General features: G+C 38.1%; 2 protein-coding genes across 5 annotated transcripts in view; one reads left to right on the forward strand and one right to left on the reverse strand.

Moving 5' to 3' along the window:
* Positions 1–4,205, reverse strand: part of Xndc1n (XRCC1 N-terminal domain containing 1, N-terminal like) — a 46,329-nt gene extending 42,124 nt beyond the window's left edge. Inside the window, exon 1 of one of the 3 annotated variants that reach the window (XM_071616442.1) lies at positions 3,665–4,205. The gene's annotated coding sequence lies outside the window, so the exon portion shown is untranslated. Of the gene's footprint in view, positions 1–981; positions 1,004–3,664 lie in introns of those variants that run through there. The other 2 variants (XM_071616440.1, XM_071616441.1) reach the window with 2 other exon arrangements.
* Positions 4,206–4,335: 130 nt separating this feature from the next.
* The window catches only part of Rnf121 (ring finger protein 121), a 60,872-nt gene continuing 41,734 nt past the window's right edge, over positions 4,336–23,473 (forward strand). Inside the window, exon 1 of one of the 2 annotated variants that reach the window (XM_027942544.2) lies at positions 4,336–4,410. In XM_027942544.2, coding sequence (XP_027798345.2) covers positions 4,348–4,410 — 63 coding nt within the window. In that variant the 5' untranslated portion in view covers positions 4,336–4,347. The remainder of the gene's footprint in view (positions 4,411–23,473) is intronic. The other variant, XM_071616448.1, reaches the window with a different exon arrangement.

Here is a 23,473-nt window from a genome sequence, read left to right on the forward strand (position 1 = left end):
ACACCCAGCAAGTTCACCAGATTTATGAAACTGATTAGTCCTGGAATGGGAACTCACTGGACATTCAAATTTTTATTATTCTCTGTGAGATATTGAAAACATCAGAATTAGATATAATCTGTTTTAGATAAACTCACAGTACAGGTTGTGCATCCTTAAACTTAAAATCTAAAATATGCCAAAATATGCCACTTTTTTAGCACCACCATGATGTCACAGTGGAAATTCTACATCTGACCTCCTGTGACAGATTTCAATGAAAATGCAGGTGACTAAAATTACTGTATAAAATCACTTCAGGTATAAGGTATATACAAAACATAAATGAATTTCAGTTTAAAAATGGGTGTTATCCTCATCAAGTATATGCAAATATTCAAAATCTGAAAAATCAAAAAATCCAAAACACTTCTGGGCCCAGCATTTCCTATAAGGGATGCTTTACCTGTAATATATTTGTGATAGAAAAACATCATTTTTTCATTACCATCAAACAGATATCTGATTTAACAAGCCCTAAGCCACTGAGCCACATCCCCAGCCCTATTTTGTATTTTATTTAGAGACAGGGGTCTCACTGAGTTGCTCAGCACCCTGCTTTTTGCTGAGGCTGGCTTTGAACTCATAATCCTCCTGTCTCAGCCTCCTGAGCTGCTGGGATTACAGGTGTGCGCCACTGGTGCATCCTAGTTCTATTCACTCAATAGATCCAGGCTGGACGCTGAGAGGGCGTGTGAGCTAGGGTTACAGATCTGCAAGCTAATGAATTCAGACATACGAAGAACAAGGTGTTGAAAATCAGTGGCTTGGGAACCCTGAAGTTGTTGATTTTGGATATTTGATTTTGTTTTGTTAATATTTGGGGAGTTTCTAGTAGGTATCAGGCATTGTATTAGGTGTTGGAAACACAGTGGTGAATGACACATACAATCTTTTGTAAGAAGATAATCAAATTGTCCAAGAGATTAAGTTCTTACAGACCTCCTTGCCCTTACAAATGCTGTTGTTTCTGGGGTTTTTTTGGTAACTGTTTACCCTATGCCCCTTCTTGCTTCTTGAGGATATGGATTTTTGTCATGTTCATCATCTTCTACATCTCAGAGATGGTCTAAACACCGTAGGCACTAATAAATATTCACTGAAAGAAGAGGATATTATATAACTCCAATTAGAATTTCAACAGATATTTCTGGCAACCTGAAAACTCAACAATCAATTAAAGGTTACAAATTGCTAAGATGTTTCCAAAAAGAAAGATGAAAGAGGTAGGGTATCAAATTTTTTGAAAAAATCATAAAGTTTAGTAATTAGAACATACTGTCTATAGAAATAGGCAAATAGATTCTAGAAACACTGGTATAGATGAGAACTCATATCCACCAACTGTAAGATAGAGCAGGATAGTAATTCTTTTAGAAAAAGATGAGGTAATATATATAGTCAAGGTATTCAGAAAATTGGTTGACAATGTAAAGAAAAATGGAAATAGATCCCTATCTTGCAACTATTTAAAAAATTATACCCCAGCAGGGTGCGGTGCTCCACGCCTGTATTCCCAGCAACTTGGGAAGCTGAGGCAGGAGAAATGCATGTTCAAGTCTAGCTTCAGCAACCTAGCAAGACCCTGTCTCAAAATAAAAAACAAAAAGGGCTACGGATGTGGCTCAGTGGTAAAATACCCCTTGGTTAAATCCCCAATACCATAAAAAAGAAATATATATATGGCATATATTTGTGTGTGTGTGTGTGTGTCTATCTCTCTCTCTCTCTCTCTCTCTCTCTCTATATATATATATATACACACACCAGTGGATCAAAGATGGAAACATGAATAACAATACTTTAAGACAACATAAACTAGGTTAAAATACAGATGGCTAAGAAAAAGGTTACTTACAACACATGTAAACTTGGCTAGTATTCCAAGTATATTTTTTTAAAACCTACAAATCAGTGAGAATAAGCAAACCAATAGAAAACTGGGTAGAAGATGCAATTCACATAAGGTGAAATCTGAATGAACGAAAGCCCATATAGAAAAACTCATAGCCTGGTAATAAGGAAATTGCAAATATATTTCTTTCCTCTAAGACTGGCAAAAAACTTAAAAGTCTGATAATAGCCAGGCACAGCGGATCACGTCTATAATCCTAGTGGCCAAGGAGGCTGAGAAAGGAGGATCACAAGTTCTAGGCCAGCCTCAGCAACGTCGCAAAGCCCTAGGCAACTTAGTGAGACTTTGTCTTAAAATAAAAATATAAAAAAGGGATTGGGATGTAGCTCAGTGGTAAAAGTGCCTCTGAGTTTAACCCCCAATAACCCCGGCCAATCTTACAACATAAAGGAATGGCAATAATGTGGGGAAATGATTCCCCTCATAAACACTTTCAGCACATATTAATTCTAAGGAGCCACATTGCAAGAATAGTCACATGTGGCTAGTAGTTAACTTATTTGAACAGCAGCTCTGGAGACTCACATGTGCATAAAGACACATTGTTTCTGATAGGAAAAAAAAAAAAGGAATGGACAAAGGAAATATTATATATCATAAAAAAGAGCACAGTACAATGGTTAGGAATGAATTGGATGTAAATATACATCTATATAGGCTTTAAAAATAATAGTGAAAGAATTAAGTTAGGGGGTGATACATAGAAAACAGCATTTGTGTTCATTAAAAAAACAAAATCAGGATCTGGGATGTAGCACCATGGTAGAGCACTTGCCTAGCATGTGCAAGGTCCTGGGTTCCATACCAGGTACCACAAAAGAAAAAAAAAAATGCAACACTATGTATCATTTAAGGATACACATATAATTTTTTTAAATGGGCTGAATAAAACACACAGCTAATTTATAATAAAATTTGTTTTTATTGCAGATGAGAGGGTAATGGATCTGAGAATAAAAGACACAGATTAAATTCAATTTTTTTCTATATTAACCTTTTAAAAAACCAGGAAGCAAATATATCATATCAATAGTCAATCTGGTGTGCTGAGAATACATTGTTTGTAATATTCTATTAATAATTTCCATATATAAAAGTTTCACAGACTGGGGATGTGGCTCAAGCGGTAGCGCGCTAGCCTGGCATGCGTGCGGCCAGGGTTCGATCCTCAGCACCACATACAAACAAAGATGTTGTGTCCGCTAAAAATTAAAAAAAAAAAAAAAGTTTCACATAATAAAAGTTATTGTTTCAAGTAATTGAGATGTCTGTAGGTAGTAAATATTAACCTGTAAGTTCCTGTTGGCCCCCAAATAAAGTCGGCTGGCATTCTAGGTTTTCTGAACTCACAGGTCATCCTGGAGTTGATCTATCATCAATAGATCCAGACTGGACGCTGAGGGGGCGTGTGAGCTGGGTTACAGGTCTGCAAGCTAACGAATTCAGACATACGAAAAGTAGGGTGCTGAAAATCAGTTAAGAAGGTCTAAGTGGAGGTGGGGTGTGCAGAAAGCGGGTAAAGGTGAGAGCTGGGGAAGCAGAATGTGGGGCAGGAAAGAGTATTAAGATGTGTGAAACAGTAATGACAGCCTCTGCTGCCCTGAATCTGAAGAATCCCGAACACGCTGCTTTGTCCACTTCTTTGATGCCACCTCCCCCCCCCCCCTTCGGCTACTACGCTCCGGGTCAACAAACCCCAACGCTCCTCACCCGAGACCAGGAACCTCAAGAAGTTATACCGCGCCTCTGGTCGTGGATCACAAACATTCTCCCGCCAATTTGGTCCTCTGGCCTCCGCCTTCTGATCCCGGTAACACACTTGGCCCGTTGAAGCTCAGGAACGCGTTCTGGAACCTAAACTAGCCGCTGTTCCTGTAAAACGATTCCCACCGAGGCAAGGCAACTGGTGCTACAGCCAGAAAAATACACTTGCATGTGTTTTTAATGTATATTTTTCACTTTAATTCTCGCGTCGAGAGAGCGCAATTTGAACCTCCGGGTTAGATTCGGTGTAGTATGGGAAATGTAGTCCTGAGTCTCCACGCCGCGCTCCTGGAGCCCACGTCAGGGAGTGTCGCGAACGTTGCTGGCTTAGGGGTTCTTCTCTTTGATTCTCCAAAGGGAATAATTGGAGAAATAATTGCACTAAAAATAATGTAGGCGAAATTTCTCACTTTCCAAGAACGATTCCCCGAGGAAGCTTCGAAGTGTACGGGACTCCTCCTTTCTAAATCTAAAAGAAGTAGCAAAATGTCTCGGTCCCTGACAGGTCTGCCCCCAAGTCTTGGTGCTCCGCCCCCCCTGCTAGAGTCCCCGCCGCTGATTGGCTAAGAGCACATGAGCGGCGGAAGCAGCTGGCTTGCGCGGGGAGGAGGGAGGGGGTGAACCTGAAGATGGCGGCAGTAGTGGAGGTGGAGGTTGGAGGAGGTGCTGCGGCGGAACGGGAGCTAGAAGAGGTAAGAGGAGTTGAGAGACAAGGAAAGAAGAGACAGCCTGAAAGCGAAGGAAGGGGCAGTGAAGTGTTAGAGAAAGGAGGTCCTAGGAGAAACGGGAAGGGTCCTGAGAGGGAAGAAGGAGCTGACTGGGGGGCGGGATGAAGGAAATCTGAGGTTCTCTTGACTCGGGCGCCCTGAGGTGGTCTTGGGGGTAGAAGACATGCAGTAGCTTCAGAAATGTAAATGAAGGACAGAGAGAAAGCCTGGACGGATGGAAATGTTAAGATTTTGAGATTATTAGTTGGGGGGTCCTAGGGTAGAACTAAAGGTCTGAGAGGTAGCTTTAGAGTTGAAGGGGCGTGGACTTCTGCAATGGAAGGCCGGGCTTTCTCTGTGGGAGAGGACTCTAAGCTTGGCGTGGGGGTTGGGCATGCGGATGGGGGAAAAAGTACTAATCTCAAGTATGTTAGCTTTGATTTAATTTTAGGTAGGAACTATTTCAATTTCATCCTTACAGTCTATGTACATAAAGTTTTGTTCAACGAATGGATAATTGAATGATTGTATGAATGGATGGATGAATGATTCATCCATTCACTTAAGTATCACCTTTGTTCCGGGTCCTGGGCAAGGTACTAGGGACACAAGGGTCCTTTCTCATGTAGAGCCCACAGTGTAGTGGCAGGAGACAGACAAGAAGATTGGGCATTGCATCAGAAATATAATGGTGGTCTTGAGAAAAGGACACCAATTCATTTTGAGCTAGGGAAAGCCTCCTAGAATTTGTTGAATCATAAAGGTTTATGATTTTGTTAAATAAATTCTTTGAAGGTGAACTTGAGAGTGCATGTCTCCTTTCCTATCTAATTAGCATTTAACAGCTGATGTATTCAGTTATCAGTGGACCTTGAATCACCGGAGGAAGGAGTCACTGAGTTTGAAAGGAATGAAAAGATAGGCTGAGAAGCAGAGAGAAGGTAGGAAGGAAAGGGGAAAAAAATCCTGAGGCTCAAGAGACAGTGATAGATAGAGTTGCTTGTGGTCTTGTGTTTGACAGCATGTAGATAAAGACAGCACAGAATAATAGGAAGAGGATCAGTTGTCAGAGATGGAACCAGTAGGATCTCTAAGGGGTCAGAATTTTAGAGGCCCTGTCTGTGTTTGGTGGAGGAGAGTGGGGAAAGTTTGGTGATGAAGCTCAGAAAAAGGAAGTGGACTTAGGAAGCAAAGACTATTGCTTGATGGTGGGTTAACTTAGTTTAAATGATTGGGATCATTAAAGTAAGGGAAGAGACTGAGAAACTGACAGGTGGTTGTTCCCAGCACTGTCTGTTGAAGCATTGTCTGTTGTCTCCTTCCTCCTAAACACTAGAAACTAGAGATGTTTGAATACCTTTAGATTGGTAAAGTGGGGTGGTTGTGGAAATGACTTCCAAGGCTCTTCCTACTTTAAGATTCTATGATTATAGTTGGCTGTGGTTCAGTGAGATATATTTGAAAACACCTTGAAGAGAGTAAATGCTGTATTGAAGTTATTGCTTATTGTTTGTTTGTCATGGGCTCTCCTTTTAGAGGTTGCATGGATCTCTTTCAAAGAGACATTTAGTTGCATATAAGGGTTCATTGAGATGTAGAGCAGAAGTTTTGGAAGAGGAAAAAGAACTTAAGGTTTTCATGTAAGACTTTTTTTTAAAAAAACATTTGATTCTTAGTTTTTCTGTATTGTTTAAGGACTTTAGAGCTACTAGTAGTATAATATATCTTCCAGAATGTTAGGCTACAGGATTTTTTTTTTTTTTTTTGGTACCAGGGATTGATTGGTACTCAGGGGCATTCATCCACTGAGCCACATCCCCAGCTCTATTTTATATTTTATTTAGAGACTGGATCTCACTGAGTTGCTTAGCACCTTGCTGTTGCTGAGGCTGGCTTTGAACTTGCAGTCCTCCTGCCTCAGCTTCCCAAGCCACAGGGATTACAGGCGTGCACCACTGTGCCTGGCTAGAGGTCATCTTTATATGAAACCACTTGTGTTCATCCCAGAAACCTTGTTACATATTTTATTTTCTGAGAAAGAATATAATCTATTATCTGGAAATTCTATGTGAACTGAATTTATATCTATTCTTTTGTGTGTTTAAGATAAAGTAACTCTGAGAAGCAGAAACAGTCATCCCCTTCAAGCTCCAGAAAGAACAGAGGTCTGGTCTGGCAGACCTTAGCTTGTGTGTTTCCTTCTAACGTCTCCCCAGCTGTTTCTGCTCAGCCATCACTAGTGAAATAGAAGGTGAAATTCATCATTTAATATGTAATTATAGGAATCTATGTGTGTTATGCATCAAGAATTCAAAGATGAGGGGCTGGGGCTGTGGCTCAGTGGTAGAGCACTTGCCCAGCATGTGCGAGGCACTGGATTCGATCCTCAGCACCACATAAAAATAAATAAATAAAATAAAGGTATTTTGGCCCACTATAGCTAAAAAAAAGAAAAAAAAAAAAGAATTCAAAGATGAGACAGGATTTTTGCCAATTTACAATCCAGTGAGGAGACATGCAAATAGTCCATTACAATACCACTAGATAATTGCTATCATGAAAGTGTGTAACAAGTGCAGCCAAGTACAGAGACAAACATTAGAGTCTGCTAGGGGCAGTAAGTGAAGTCTTTATTATAGAGATGGGTTTGAGCTGAAAAATTAAAGGTTGGGCTTACCAAAAAAAGATGTGATTTGCATGTGACATCAAAGTTGCTCTCTGTTGCACCTTCTGCTTGGTTAGATTCTATTGTTGAGACCAGATTATATAAGAGTAATGGGTAGTCTGACTAAAATGGAGCTAGTGTACTTTTCTTATACTTTGGAAAGAATGAACATGGTGTGGTTTATTCTTCAGGTTATTGTATCTGGGTTTTCCAATAGCAGATGTTGTCAGCATGATACATGGTCTGGAATAGAAGTTCATTCATATTCCTTTCTTCTTTTTGTCTGGTTTCATGACTTTTCTCCAGATTTTGAGAAGTAATTTAGGCTTTTTAAAATGGCTTCTCCTGCTTTGTGGAGGTGAATAGAAAAGAAGATTTAGGAAAGAGCTACCAGTAGAAAAGGTTATTATTTATTGAGCCCTAACTATAAATCAGCACTTGTTTAAAGCCCTTTACCTTTGTAGCAGTCCTATGAGTTAGATGTATTAACTCCATATTTTAAATGAGCCAGAGACTAGAGAAATAAAGAAGTTTCCCAGGATTCCACAATTTGAGAGTGAGGAAGTATAGATTCTGGCCAGGTTTCTCTGTGCTATAATGAGTTTAGTGTGCTATACTGAGCTCCGTAGTTCTATTTCTCATGCCACTATTTGTGTTCTAGGGGTTATGTGATTTCAAATTGTATAGTCTTAGCTGGGCATAGTGGTACATCCCTACAATCCCAGCTATTTTGGAGGCTGAGGCAGGAGGATTGTGAGTTCAAAGTCAGCCTTAGCAACTTAGCGAGGCCTTGTTTCAAAATAAGAAATTAAAACAAGCCTGGGGATGTGGCTCAGTAGTTAAGAGCCTTTCTTTTCAATCCCCAGTACTTAAATAAAATTGTATAGCCTTAATTATCTCATGTAAAAATCGATACAGTATATTGATAAGTAGTTGTGATTTAGAAGAGCATTTTGAATTTCACATTTTTGAGGTAATATTTTTTAGTATTCCGTATTTATGATGGAGGAACTGAGCTTCCAAGGATTTAAGAGATGCTGAGAGTCTGCAGCTATAAGTAGTGTTACTAAGATTCGAATCCACAATTCCAGCCAGGCATGGTGATGAACGCCCGTAATCCCAGCAGTTTAGGAGGCTGAGGCAGGAGGATCATGAGTTCAAAGCCAGCCTCAGCAATTTAGTGAGACCCTGTCTCTATCTAAATAAAATACAAAAAAAAAAAAAAAAGATGGGTCGGGGTTGTGGCTCAGTGGTAGGGTGCTTGCCCAACATGTGTGAGGCACTGAGTTCAATCCCCTGGATAACATAAAAATAAACAAATAAAATAAAGGTATTGTGTCCATCTATAACTAAAAAAATATTTAAAAAAAAAGAAAGAAAAGAAAAGGGCTGGGGATGTGGCTCAGTGGTTAGGTGCCCCTGGGTTCAACCCCTAGTACCAATAAGTAAGTAATTAATAAGTAAGTAAATAAACAAAAATAAATAAATCCACATTTCTGGATTCCAAAGTGTTTATTTCCCATCAGTTTAAAGACTCAAATTGCAGGCTTACCTTACCAAAGTTAAACTGCCCCTTATATTCCAAAGTCCTGTTTCCAGCCAGTCCTGGTGGTGCATTCCAGTATTCCTAGTTACTCAGGAGGCTGAGGCAGGAGGATCACAAATTTAAGGCCAGCCTAGGCAGTTTAATGAGACCCTGTCTCAAAATAAAAAGGGCTGGGAATGTAGGTTGGTGATAGTGTGCCATTGGGTTCAGTTCCTAGTACAGGGAAGTGGGGAGTCTCATTTCCAAAACATGAAACAATTTTTTTTTCCCTGAGAAGATCAAAATAGGGGTTAACCAAAAGAATGTTATTCTCTCTAAATAAGTCCTTTATTTGCGTTATTTGCTGATAACTTGATTCTGCTGAACCATTATCATGAGGAATGATTAGCCAAGTGGTAGTTAGGGAGATGAGAGATGGGTTTAGCCAGCTCTGGTCAGGCATTAAACAGGCTGTGATGATTGGTACTCAGTTCCCTCTCACAACTGTAAACCTTGGTGTGCTTGAGAATATTAGTTGGAGTGCCAGCTAGGAGACCCAGAAGCCAACCTACTCCTAGAGCCAGTGATTTTCTCCTCAATGGAATAGCTGACTAACCTCTGAGAGGAATTAGGGTCATCCTTTTGGCACTGGGAGTGTTTAAGTCTTAAAGGTAGAATAGCATGTCTGTACCCAATTGTGGCCAGCCAACTCTCTGGCTAGTACCTGTGAATTCTGGATGCATCCATTTTCAGTGCCTGCTCATCTTCCAAAATGATGCTATATCATGCAGATTAGCGCATGCTGGAGATCAAAGCAGGTATCCTAAATGCAACTAACTAAGGTATTACTGCAGGTGAATAATTGATTTCTTCAGGGTCCTGTTTTACATTTGTTAGAAGAGGAGATCTGAGTCAAGCATGGGGTGTGAAGTTGTATGCGGTAATCCCAGCTACTCAGGATCACAAGTTCAAGACCAGCCTTTGCAACTTAATAAAATAAAAATAGAACTGAGATCTAGCTTTGTGGTGGAGTGCTTGCCTAGCATGTACAAGGCCCTGGATTTTCTACCTAGTACCATTAAAAAAAAAAAAAAAAAAGAGAGAGATTGGACTATGTTGGTGGCTTTTAAACTTTTATTTAATCATTAATCTCTTTACTTAAAAGCTCACTTTGAAGACTTTTTGGTCCTTGAAGAGACTCAACAGAAGCCCTAGGGTGTTTAAAGCCACAATTTAAAAATGAAGGAGCTGTCTTTTCTGGCCCACTGATTGGGTCATCCTGTTTTGTGTTCCTTTAGCCCCCTGTTTTTCTAGCCCAGCTCTACCAAACATTATTGTAACTGTCTTCCCCACTAGGCTGTAAGCTTCATGAGAGAACAAAATCCTAGTCTTTCTTGTTTATTGTTTTATTCTCTTCATTCAACATTATTCCCAGTATACAGTAGGTACCCAATAAGTATTTAATAATAATAACAATTATTATTTTTTGTGGTACTGAGGTTTGAATCCAGGGATGTGCTAGCACTGAGCCCTAGTCCTTTTTAAAATATTTATTTTGCAATAGGGTGTTGCTAAGTTGCCGCAGCTGGCCTTGAACTTGTGATCCTCCTCAGGCCACCCTGACCCCAGTAACTAAGATTCCAGGAGTCCACCACTGTTCCCAGTGGTATGTGCTTTCTTTTATATTTTGGTACTGGGGATTGAACCCATGGGTGCTTAACCTCTGAGCTGCATCCCCACTCCTTTTAATTTTGAGATAGGGTCTTACTAAGCTTGCTTAGGGCCTCACTAAGTTTTTGAAAATGGCCCTAAGCAAACTTAGTAAGACCCTATCTCAAAATAAAACCTTGTGATCCTCCTGCTTCAGCCTGCTGAGCTGCAGGGATTATGGGCATTCACTACTACACCTGGCTTTATTTATTTATTTATTAATTTTGAGACAGTGTCTTCCTAAATTTTTGAGGGTCTTACCACATTGCTGAGTCTGTCTTCGAACTTGCAAACCTCCTGCCTTAGCCTTCTGGTGTGGGCCACCACATGCCCAGCTCTGTGTACTATATTCCTGGTTGCTGCCAGGTCTTTATTGGTGCTGTCCTGTCTGTGTAGAATATCTTTCCTTTTCAAATCCTATGTGTCCTTTAGGATTCTAACCTAAGTCTCACTTGACTTCTAGGATTTTTCCAATCTACACCTTTAGCTTTTTTACTCTGCCTTTTATGGTTTTCTCTGTGAAGGTTTAAACTTTTATTTATCAATCTAGTTATCAGACTTCTGAAGCACCTTCTGTGTGCCAGGCACTGTGCTATGCCTGATAATACCAAGATGGATAAAGTATGATAACTGCCATTAAGGGGTTTATAGACTAGTATAGGTAGAGAAAGACTGATAGGTAAATGAAAAAACATGTCATAGGTGCTGCAATGGTGGAGTAGGTACAGTGGGTAAATCAAGGAGAAATGGCAGTCAGTATCACATTTCTTCTTCCTAGGGTGTTTTTTGTTTTGTTTTGTTTTTGTGTTGCTGGGCATTGAACCAGTTAGTTTGGTAAAACCACAGCAGACAGGCTGTGGAAGTTCCCATTCCTTGCTTCTTCAAAGCAATAATCAATGTTTTGTTTTTTTGTTTTGTTGCTTTATTTTCCTCCTGTGGGTCTCTCCCTGAAGACATTTGATAAGTGTTCCTGGTTTCCAGGTATTTTCTTCTCTGGGGATTTTTGGTCCAAGCCAAGATCTTATTGAGGGATTAATGCATGTTTGAGTTTTTTTTTTTTTTTTAAATATATATTTTTTAGTTGTAGTTGGACACAATACCATCTATGTATTTATCTATCTATCTATTTATTTATTATTTTTTTTTAATGTGGTGCTGAGGATCAAACCCAGCTCCTCGCCCATGCTAGGTGAGCACTCTACCATTGAGCCACAACCCTAGCCTTGCATGTGTGAGTTTAATCTTGAGAATCTGTTTGTTTATCTTTGGAATTTTTATTTTTTAATTTTTTAAATTTTTAGTTGTAGATGGACACATAACTTTATTTTTCTTTATTTTTTATGTGGTGCTGTAGATAGAACCCAGGGCCTCATACGTGCAAGGCAAGTGCCCTGAGCCATAACCCCAGCCTTGAAATTTTTTTTAGAGATATAAAATGAGTGGTAGCATAGTGAAGAAGGGGGGAAAAAACCCACTAGAGTAGTCCGTAGTAATCCAGATTTTAGAGTACGAATAGTATATTTGTTTTATCCCCGAGATAGCCAACTGATAGTAGATGATTAGAAGACAATGTTGCTTTTGAGGCCAGGGTGTAGCAGAAAAGAGTGCTAAGGGAGAACACTGAAGGCAAAATAATACAGAATACTTACTCTGTGTCAAGTCCCGCACCAAGTGTATGCGTTATCTAATTTAATATCACAACCTTACAAGATAGGTACTAGTATTATTACCCCCACTCTACAGATGTAGACACTGAGGCATAGAGAATTTAAATGACTTGTTTAACATCATACACATAGGTAAGTTCCAGCTCTTGTACTCTTAGTCAACTTGGGAAGTATGAATAGTGTTTACTTCTTATCCTATTTTACACTAGACATCCCCACTGTGTTACTTCTTATCCTATTTTACACTAGACATCCCCACTTCATTTCCTGAGATGGTTTGACTGAGGTTGTGCTATTTGTCTCTTCTATCAGACTCAGTTATGTTTGAAAGCCCTATTCATTCTTTTATTGCCACATAGTAGCTAGCATAGAATAGGTTTCAAATGTTTATTAAACTTGAATCTTTAATTTAGTCCTTCCATCTGTTTTAAAATCTCCAGGAATTGGTGACTCTGTACATTTAAATCCCTCTAATGGTAGGGAGCTTATCATTCCTTAGTCATTGTCTTCCTTCTTTGAATACCTCTGTAGCAGTATTCTTCAGATTGGGCTAGAATTCTTATTTCTGTATAGCTTTAACTTTTTAGTTCTCATTATGCCTTTTCTCAGATTCTGTTGTTTTGTAACTCTGAATTTTGGAGGTACAGGCACTGACAGAGAATGTAGGCTCAGCATACTTGAGACTGACCTAAAAGCTTATTCTATGGAAGCTAACCCAGGATAATCCATTTAGTGTCATTTCTCATCTCCTTGATATTTCTTTGTGTTTTCCCTTCTTGAAGTCATATGTTATCTCTTTGCTCCTCAGAGGAAAATCTGTAGGTAAACATAAACTCATTAGTTCCCTCTAAAGTACAGCTTTCCCAAGAGAGTGCTGGGTCATAGCCATGAGGTTTTTGGCCCTGGGCAGCTAGGGAGAAACTAGAGAAAGGGGAGGCAGAGAGCGTAAGCCCTGACCAAGTTTTTGTTCTTTCTTTCCTTTTTCTCTCTTTCCTAGTTGTTGTTACCAATAACTGAAAGCATTCTATTTCTTAGAATCCTCTTATGACATTGTACTCCCCATTACCATTAAGATTAAGTCTAACATCTTCTGAGCTTTACATTTGGTACCTTGTAAAAACAGTATTTTCTCTCCCTATTTTAATAATAACAGTAATAGGGGATTTTTTTTTTTTTGACAGTTCAGGGGATTGAAATAAACAGATATAATAACTGCTGTAATATGAAGAAGCACAGAGATCTCTGGGAACACAAAAAATGGCAGACAAGGGATCAAGAAAGGCTCTTTAGAAGAAGTGGCTCCTTAGCTGACTGTGAATATATTAATATTTCTTTTATGAGGAATGAATATATTAATTTTTATGAGGAAAAAGTCACCTTTTAGTTGAACAGCTATAAGGATGAAGTACCTTCATTACAACCTCTCTCTTTCCTTCTGGATGTGAGTTCCTTAAGGAGAAGAAAGGGCACTTCCAGCAGAACTAAAGAATCATTCATTGCTGGGGATGAACATAGATTGTGATTTTGTCATGTGCTTATTATCTTTCGTTGGCAAAGGGAATGGAGAGAGAGGGTCAGTTTTCTAAGTGATGGGACATTTTGATAGTAACTTAAGAGCATAGGCACTGCAGGGATGGTTTATATAGAAATTGCTTTTTTAAAAAAAAGAGAAAAGAAATGGAGATGTACCTTTAGAAAGCAGTACTCTCTCAGGGTTAAATGTAGGAGCAATGTATAAACAGGTTTTACTGGTTTCAGATGGCCTTCCCAGTTCCTCTGAATTTCTCTGCAGCATTGTCCCAGCATTTGTTCAAGTCTCTGAGTATTTCCCAAACATTTGCTTTGTGTCTAGTATTAGGTATGAAGTGTGAGGGGGATGCTGAACAAGTAAGCTATTATCCTTGACTTCAAAGCAATTAAAATTATTTAGCATCTTTCCAACATTTATGTAATATATACAACGTGTCAGATTATATCTATTTCATATATATGGATTAAACTGACCTTGGGCCATTTTATACCCACTAGGATGGCTAAATTGGAGAAAAATCTTTGTAATGATTACATATAGAATATGTAAAGAACTCTTACAACTTGACATTAAAAAGAAATAACCTTTGGGCTCGGATATAGCTCATTTGGTAGAGTGCTTGCCTCATATGCAGAAGGCCATGGGAAGGAAGAAAGGAAGGAAGGAAGGGAGGAGGGAGGGAGGAAGGAAGGGAGGGAGGAAGGGAGGGAGGGAGGGAGGAAGGAAGGAAGGAAGGAAGGAAGGAAGACAAGTTCGCAGCTAGCCTCAGCAATTTAGTGAGGCCCTAAGTAACTTAGTGAGACTCTATCTCAAAATATAAAAAAGAACTGGAGATGTGCCTCAGTGGTTAAATGCTCCTGAGTTTAATCCCTAGTACCAAAAAATAAAAATAAAAAAGGCAAAAAAATCTAACTAGGCTTTTCTCCGAAGAAAATATACAAACAGACAATAAGTACATGAAAAGAATGTTCCGCATCATTAGCTATCAGCGAAATGCAAATCAAAACCTCAGTAATATGGTGTGCAAACAATTGGGCAATTTCTCAGTAGGTTAAGCATAGAGTTTTACACCCCAGAAATTCCACCCTTAGGTATATTCTTAACAAAAATAAAAATAAAAAAAGTCCACATATAAACTTATAGACAAATATTCATAACAACAAATATTCATAATTATTTTAAAAAACCAAAATGTTGAAACAACCCTCAGTATCCTTCAGCTGATGAATGGATAAATAAAATGTGATATTTCTGCATAGTGGAATATTATTTAGTAAGAAAAGGAGTGAACTACTGATACATGCTATAACATGGATGATTCTTGAAAATATGCTAAATGATAGAAGCCAGTCACAAAAGACCACATACTGTATGAATTTATTTATATGAAAAGTCCAGAAAAGGCAAAGCTTTAGATTAGTGATTGCTAAAATCTGGGGGTGGGAATCAGAGGAGTTAGCAGATGAGCATGAAGTTTCTTTTTAGCATGGTGGGAATGATTTAAAATAAGAGGTTATACAGCTCTGTAAATATGCTAACAATCATTGAATTTCCCACTGAAACTTGATGATACACCTCAATGTAGCTTAAAAAAAAAAATCCTACCAGGCATGGTGGCACATGCTTGTAATCCCAGCAGCGTTGTAATCCCAGCAGCGTGGGAGGCTCAGGCAGGAGGATCACGAGATCAAAGCCAGCCTCAGAAACTTATTGAGGTCATAAGCAACTTAGCAGGACCCTGTCTCTAAATAAAATATAAAAAAGGACTAGGGGGATGGGGCTGTAGCTCAGTGGCAGAGCGCTTGCCTAGTATGTGTGAGGTACTGGGTTCCATCCTTAGCACCATATAAAAATAAACAGATAAAATAAAGGCATTCTGTCTATCTACAACTACAAAAAAAAAAATTTTTTTAAATTACCTGGAGTCTTTGAGGGTTTGGGTTCCAGGTAAGGGACCAGGGGTGTCATTCAGTGGTTAACAGCCCTAGGTTCAATCCCTGATATCAAAAAAAAAAAAAAAAAAAGAAAAGAAAAATCCTTGGTCTGGTTACTTTGTCTTAATAGACTTCAAGCTCCTTAAGGGTGAGAATTGTTATTTGTTTATTATTGTATTTCTAGTGTAGAGCTCAATATATGTTTAGTTAACAGTTGAATGGATGTATGAATGGATAAAAGTGAAGAATGTCCTATAAATGAGGTGATATTTGAACTATCTTAAAGGTTGAATAGGAGTGAGCTAGACAGTAAAGGTGAGGAGAGAATTCTAGAGAGAGAAGCAGCAGCCAAAGAATTGAGTCATGTCAGAGAAGGAGAAGGTCAGTTTAGAATGACAAGTAGTGGTTCATTGTGGCTGAAGTAGAAGTCAGTTGGCTGATAGAGGTGAAATAAGGTAGCTGACTTGGGTTAGAGTACAAAGTACCTTGCATGTCATACTAAGGAGTTGGGATTTTAACCTGAAGGCAACAGAAAGTCATGAAAGTTTGTCAAAGTAGGATTCTAATGCAGTTAGATGTTTGTCTGATTCTGTTCTGGAAGATTAGAGTCCAAGAGATCACTTTGGAGCCCACTACAACAGTCCACAAGAGAACAAGGGTTTAAGCCTGAACTAAGACAGTGTGACAATGAAAAACTCAAGGGAGATTTCATAGGTGGTTATATATGATCAGCACACAAATAGTCCGGAATATAAAGGCTTTAGTGTTCATAAAGAATAGTTCTGTTCTGGGAGGGTTCTGGAGGAGGTGATGTCTAGTTTGGGTCTTTAAGGAAAGGTAAAGAAATTTAGGGTAGGGGCTGGGGATGTGGCTCAAACTGTAGGGTGCTCGCCTGGCATGTATGCGGCCCGGGTTCGATCCTCAGCACCACATACCAACAAAGATGTTGTGTCTGTTGAAAACTAAAAAAATAAATATTAAAATATTCTCATTTTCTCTCTCTCTTTAAAAAAAAAAAAAAGAAAGAAAGAAATTTAGGGTATATGGAAGCTGGAGTACATACAGGAAAGAATAAGAGAAAAGGTTTCAGGATGGAAGAAGCCAGAATGAGAAATAGAAATTTGATGGGATAGGAATTGAAGAACCAAAGAAGCAAACTTTATATGCTTTCATGTTTGAAAAGTTTAATTTAAAAAGCAACCTTGCTGGACTGAGGGCTGTGCTTTCTGGTGATGGTAGGTAGGGTAGGCGGGTGACGGCAGGCAGCATCATCAGCAGTTGTTACAACTAACATCTGCTTTCACTTTAATGCTCCAAGTGTGCTGCCCATGTCAGGCCTTAGATTTGGATAAGTATATCTGATGTCCCAGTTGATTAGGACCTTGGAGGTCTAAAAGATGAGGTAGTTCCACTTTGAAGTTATTTGCCTTGAATTCTTGGCAGAACTAAGGAGTAAGGGTTGGGGGAATGTGAATGAAAGGAGAATGGGGAACTACAAATGTGGATAACCTGTGAACCTTTGAACTTCGCTTGTTATTCTAATCACCCAGCAGACCACAGTATCTGTACCCTACCAGATTAAGACTGCTGGCCTGGTTGTTGTGTTATAGTCCTACCAGGTTTAGGAGCTAGCTAATTTCTCTTTTTGCTGGGGTTAACACAGCATTTTGTTTATGTGTCAGTAGTATCCTTATCATATTATGTTTAATTGTAGTCTTCCACCACTCTCTGGACTATGAATACATCAAGGGCAGAGGTTAGACTTACTCATCTCTAATGTTGTGAAATGAAGTCTCTAGCCCCTGGCTGTTAATTCTCTAATATGAAAGGATCAATTTATATTTATGAAATGTCAGCTTACCTACCCAAGAGAGGTTTTCAGAGTTAACAGACATTTAAAATCAGGGTGGGAGGCCATCCCCTGAGTGATGGAAAATTCTGTTGTGTGCATTATCACTTGGTAAGTTTTTAGTGATTTAATTTAGTAGCATCCAGTTATACCTCATCACACTAAAGGCATTTTGCTAAATTCTGTGGTCACTAAGGGAACTATGGTAGTTTCAAAGACCAAAATATTATAGCTGACTCTAAAGCTTTAGAGTTAGATAGATTTGGTGTGAATTATAGTATTTTAAATTAAGGGAACTTGAAAGTCATCTAAGCCAATCCTCTCATTTTATAGATGGAGAAATTGAGGCATAGGGATAAGTACCCTATTTATATAAATAAATAAATTAAATATACAAATTTTGGGGGGCGGTACCAGGGATTGAACCCAAGGGCACTTAACCACGGAGCCATATCCCCCCGCCCTTTTTTATTTTTTGTTTTGAGACTGAGTCTTATAAGTTGCTTAGGGCCTGGTTATGTTGCTGAGACTGGCCTTGAACTTATGATCCTTCTACCTCAGCCTCCTGAACTGCCGAGATTACAGGTGTGCTCCACCACACCTGGCTATACGTTTATTTTTGTTTATAATGTATATATAACATTTATATGTGTATAATATATATATTTCACATGAACGAATATATAATGTATGTAAATACTTATACAAAAATATATATAATATATAGTAAGTAAAGAGCTACACCAGATTAGAACTACAATTGTATTTCCTTTCACTGAGGATAGTTGTTACCCTGAGGCCATTTCTCAGAGGGAAAATGAGAGTGAGTTAAAATCCAAGGAAGTAAGACATAACACATGGACTAAGTATCACTATCCATCTTATTCAGTATTTTCTTCTGGTTCTGGTAAACTTTTGAGGAAAGCAGAGTATTGATATGTAGCAACAAAATAGCCTCCTTCTTTACTGTTCCTTTAGCCTTCTTTATTTTTGTACCTAAAACTTCTATATGAAATTATTTCATATATATTTTTTTACATGTCTATTATCTGCCTTCTGAATTAAAAAAGCAAGTTTTATAAAGGAAAAATCTATTTTAAGCCTGTCTTATAATTGTTGGCTATATTCAAGATTCCAGACACATGGTGTATTGCTTAACCTTTGACATTTGTTTTTTTTTTGGTTTGGATTTTTTTGTGATCGGTCTGTTTTTTTTTTTTGTTTGTTTGTTTGTTTTGTATTTGATCATTCATGAATGTATCTAAACCTTTCTTGAAATGCAGAATGCACACTATTTTTTGGGTGAGGGGATGACTGGGGATTGAACTCAGGGGCATTCAACCACTGAGCCACATCCCTAGCCCAATTTTGTATTTTATTTAGAGATAAGGTCTCACTGAGTTGCTTAGCGCCTTGCTATTGCTGAGGCTGGCTTTGAACTCTCAATCCTCCTGCCTTAGCCTCCCAAGCTGTTGGGATTACAGGTGTGTTCCACTGCGCCTGGCCAGAATGCACACTATTGTCAAATGATTTGTCAGATGACTCTGTATGGCTTATTTAAGTATATCTAAGATTACTTTTTTTGGTGGATTTAGTCAGTGTGAGATTTAGTGTGCGTTTAAATTTCATTCTTCATGATAGGCTCAGTAGAGACAAGAATCTCAGAAGCAGCAAAGCAATGTAACTTGGCAACACTTAATCCACAGTTATAGGTAGAAAGCAAGGCTGATTTATTCATTAGATATAGTAGGTGCAGTGACTAGAAGCCCACAAAAATGTTTTGATTCTTTTTAAATTAGAAGAAAAAGGTGAATGTAATCTGGCTTGGATTATACATTTTAATACCAATGTAGTCATAAAACATATATTTTTAAAAACTTTTCTTTTAATGGAGGAAGGGGTCCACAAAGGGAAGAGTGCCCAGGTCCTGTAAAAGTTATAATGTGGCCTTGACACAGGACCTTGTGACAAGTAGTCATTGGCTGTTTGAAGCACTAATCCCTGACATTGGTTTCTCTCTTAAGGTCTATCCGTCTCCCTAACACTTCTCTAGACCTCAATCACCATGATCATTGATGCGTTATATCTGTGTTTTATATCACATTTGTGCCTTTCATAAAATGGAAACAATTGTGTTTCTTGTGCTGAGTAAATTCCTGATTTTTTTTTTTTTAAAGCTTTTTATTTTCTGTCTTCTCAGGGGCAGGAAAAAGTTTGATTCATTTCTGTATCTCTGTGCTTAGCCTAACCTGCACTTTAGGAGTAACTAAACTGGGAATAAGTAAATGAATACATGTATCAAACCTCTTAGATAGCCTCAGAGGTCCTTTTCTGGAAGAAGAGTATTATAAACAGTTTTCCACCTATCTTTTAGTTTTTCTGAGTGTCTTCAGCAAAATTTAGAGAGCTACTGGAATACTAAAGAAGATGTGGAAAATAAGGGTGATCATCTGTCTTAGAGAGTTAAAAGCCAATATAAAGAAACAGGCACAGAGAGGAAAGAATATTCTTTTTAACAAATCATGCCAAGACAATTGGATAGCTATATATAGAAGAGTGATGTTGAATCTCTGTTTCACACTATATAGAAAAATTAACTAAAAATGAATCAACAACCTAAATGGAAGAACTAAACCTATAAAACTCTTAGAAGAAAACATAGATATAATCTTCATGACCAGGTTAGGCGGTAGTTTCTTATATATATCAAAATTATAAACAACAAAAGAAAAAAATGTAAATTGGACTTTATCAAGATTAAAAACTTCTGCTGGGGCTGGGGTTGTGGCTCAGTGGTAGAGCACTCGTCTAGCATGCATGAGGCACTGGGTTGGATCCTCAGTACCACATAAATGTAAAATAAAGATATTGTGTCCACCTAAAACTAAAAAATAAATATTAAAAAAAACTTTTGTGCTACAAAAGACATTAAAAAAGTGAAAAGATAACCTACATAATGGGAGAAAATATTTTCAAGTTGTCTATCAGATAAGGGATTTGTATCTAGAGCATAAAAATAACTTAAAATTCAACAGTAAAAAGATTATTGAAGGAAAAACAAAACCTGAATAGGCTTTTCTTCAAAGAAGACATACAGTGATCAATAAACATGAAAAGATGCTGAAGAGAAGCTACGGGTGAAGCTCAGTGGTAGAGCCATTCCCTAGCAAAACAGGTTTCATCCTCAGCACTGCAAAAAATAAAAAATTATAAGGTTGAAAAGATTCTCATCATCATTAGCCATTTGGGATGAAAAAATCAAAATCACCTTGAGATATTATTTCACACCCATTTGGATGCCTTCATCAAAAAGAGTACAAATGGGTTTGGGATTGTAGCTCAGGGGTAGAGTGCTTGCCTAGGAGCGCGAGACACTGGGTTTGATCCTCATCACCATATAAAAATAAATAAATAAAAAGTATTGTACCCATCTATAACTAAAAAAAATTAAAAATTTTTTTATAATAACTGACATATATTATATTTAAATTTTTTTGTTGTAAATGGACACAATACTATTATTTGTTTATTTTATTTTATTTGTTTATTTTTATGTGGTGCCAGGGAACAAACCTAGTGCCTCATGCATGCTAGGCAAGCACTCTACCACTGAGCCACAATGCCAGCCCCTTTTAAAAATTTTTTTAAAAGTACAAATGTTAGCAAGGATGTGGAGAAATTGGAACTCACTGCTGGTGAGACTGTAAAATGGCCCAGCTGTCATGGAAAACAGTTTGACAGTTCCTCAAAAGATTAAGCATGGAGTTATCATCATATTACCCAGCAATTCTACTCCTAGGTATATACTCAAGAGGAAATAAACATGTGTTCACACAAAAGTGTACTGAAAATGTTCATAGCAATATTACTTATAATAGCCCAAAAGTTGATATATTCCCAATATCTATCAATTAATGAATGGATAAGCAAAATACAGTATATATCCACAATGGAATATTGTTTGGCAATAATAAGGAGTGACCCAGGACTTGAAGTTGTAGCTCAGTGTAGAGTATTTGCCTACACTGGGTGAGGCACTGGGTTCGAGCCTAAGCACCACATAGAAATAAATAAATAAAAGGTAAAATAAAGGTATTGTGTCCATCTACAACTAAAATATAAATTTTTAAAAAGGAAGTGAGTACAATATATGCTACAAAATGGATCAATCTTGAAAAAATTATGCCAAGCCACACAAAGTGGCAGGTGCTTGTAATCCCAGTGGCTGAGAGGCTGAGCAGGAGGTTAAAACCAGCCTCAGCAAGAGCAAGGTGCTAAGCAACTCAGTGAGAGCCTGTCTCTTAAAAAAATACAAAATAGAACTCGGGATGTGGTTCAGTAGTCAAGTGTCCCTGAGTTCAATCCCCAGTGTCCCCCCACCAAAAAAAAATTATGCCAATTATACAGCCACAAAAGACCATTATATATTCCCATTTATATAAATTGCAGGGGGTGAGGGAAGAATGGATAATGACTTCTAACTAGTATGTGGTTTCTTTTGGGGGGTAATTGTGGCATAATTCTGTGAATATACTAAAAGACCCTAGTATACTTTATTTTTTTAATTTTTATTTTTTAAATTTTTTTTAGATGTTGATGAACCTTTATTTTATTCATTTATTTACATGCAGTGCTGAGGATTGAACCCAGTGCCTCACACATGCTAGGCAGGCACTCTACCACTGAGCCACAACCTTAGCCCCCTAGTATACTTTAAATGGGTAAATTTTATGGTAGGTGAATTAGATCTCAGTAAAATTGTTTTTACCAAAAAGAGAATCAGGCCAGGTGCAGTGATGCACACCTGTAATCCCAACAGTTCAGAAGGCTGAGGCAGGAGGATCATAAGTTCAAAGCCAGCCTCAGCAACTTAGCAAGGCCCTAAGCAACTTATTGAGACCCTATCTCAAATAAATAATAAATAAGTAAACAAACAAATAAACAAATAAATAAATAAATAGAATCAGGTGTACAGATGCAAAAGGCTATAGGTGCAATTTATGAATGTGAGTGCTGGGATGTAGTTGTAATGCTTTTTAAACTTTTAACATACTTATGTAATTCATAACTTATCTTATGAATTACTTCAGTATCTTATTAAAATAAAGATTCTGTCTCAGATTCTTAGATGGAGTCTGAGGTTTTTTATTTTATAACAAGCTTCCACAGTGTTGTTGCTATTGGCTGTGGACCACAGATAGCAAGGTAGTATAGGATGTTGTGTTTTAAATGAATGAGATCAAAGAACCTTCCAGAAGCCAGGAGGAATAGATCAAAGTTTTGCAGGAGGGCAGAAAAGGGCTTAATGAACAAAGTAACCAGCCTATGTAAAGATGCAGAGATCACAGACTATTTTTGTAGAGGACAGGAAGACTAAAATTGTGGGGTACAGTGTTGAGTCACTAATCATTTGCACCTTAGAAGATATAGCTGCCAACTTCTGACCCTTTTTTATCTTTGCAAAATTTTCTCTTGCCCTCTGCCTGGCATTTTTGGTTTAACTTCTTTCAAATCTAGGCTTATGTAGATTGATATGACTAGGGGCTAGAAGTGAAATCCTAGGAGAGAAGTGATTGACTAGCAATAAAACATTCTATGTATAGGTCATAGTGTTGATTATGGACCCATCAATCAGTACTCTTGACCTGAGAACCTACCCAATTAGCTACTGAGTTCTAGACAAGGTGCCTTCAGACTGAGTTTAGTGCTTAGCCCCAAATGAATAAACTCCTTAATGAGAGAGAAAATAAAGATGTCTTTCCAGATGGTACAGGTTAATTATAGCTATAGTTAACTGCTTTCCTTGTTTTTCCACTTGAGTCAGAAGACTGGTTTGGGTGTAATTTAAAACCTTTTTGTTCTGGAGGTAAAATTAAAGCCAGATCATATATTACTCTTAACTTTTATACTACTTCACGAAGTGCTAATGATCCTCGAGTCCCAAGTATTACTATTCTGTGCTTTACCAACATTCAGTTCCCTGCCTCTTCTAGTAATTTGTAAAAAATGCACACTGTCCTAAGAGGAAAGGCAGGGAAATCACTTGATCACCTTGAATGTATTTTCCTCACATCCTTCTGATGAAGTCAGAAGTCCTATTTTGTTTTCCAGGTGGAAAAACTGAGGCATAGACAGTAACTTGCTAAGTCTACTCTTTGACAGAGAGG

The sequence above is a fragment of the Marmota flaviventris genome, chromosome 9 (assembly GCF_047511675.1).
Source record: "Marmota flaviventris isolate mMarFla1 chromosome 9, mMarFla1.hap1, whole genome shotgun sequence".
In the NCBI taxonomy this organism is placed as follows: Eukaryota; Metazoa; Chordata; class Mammalia; order Rodentia; family Sciuridae; genus Marmota; species Marmota flaviventris.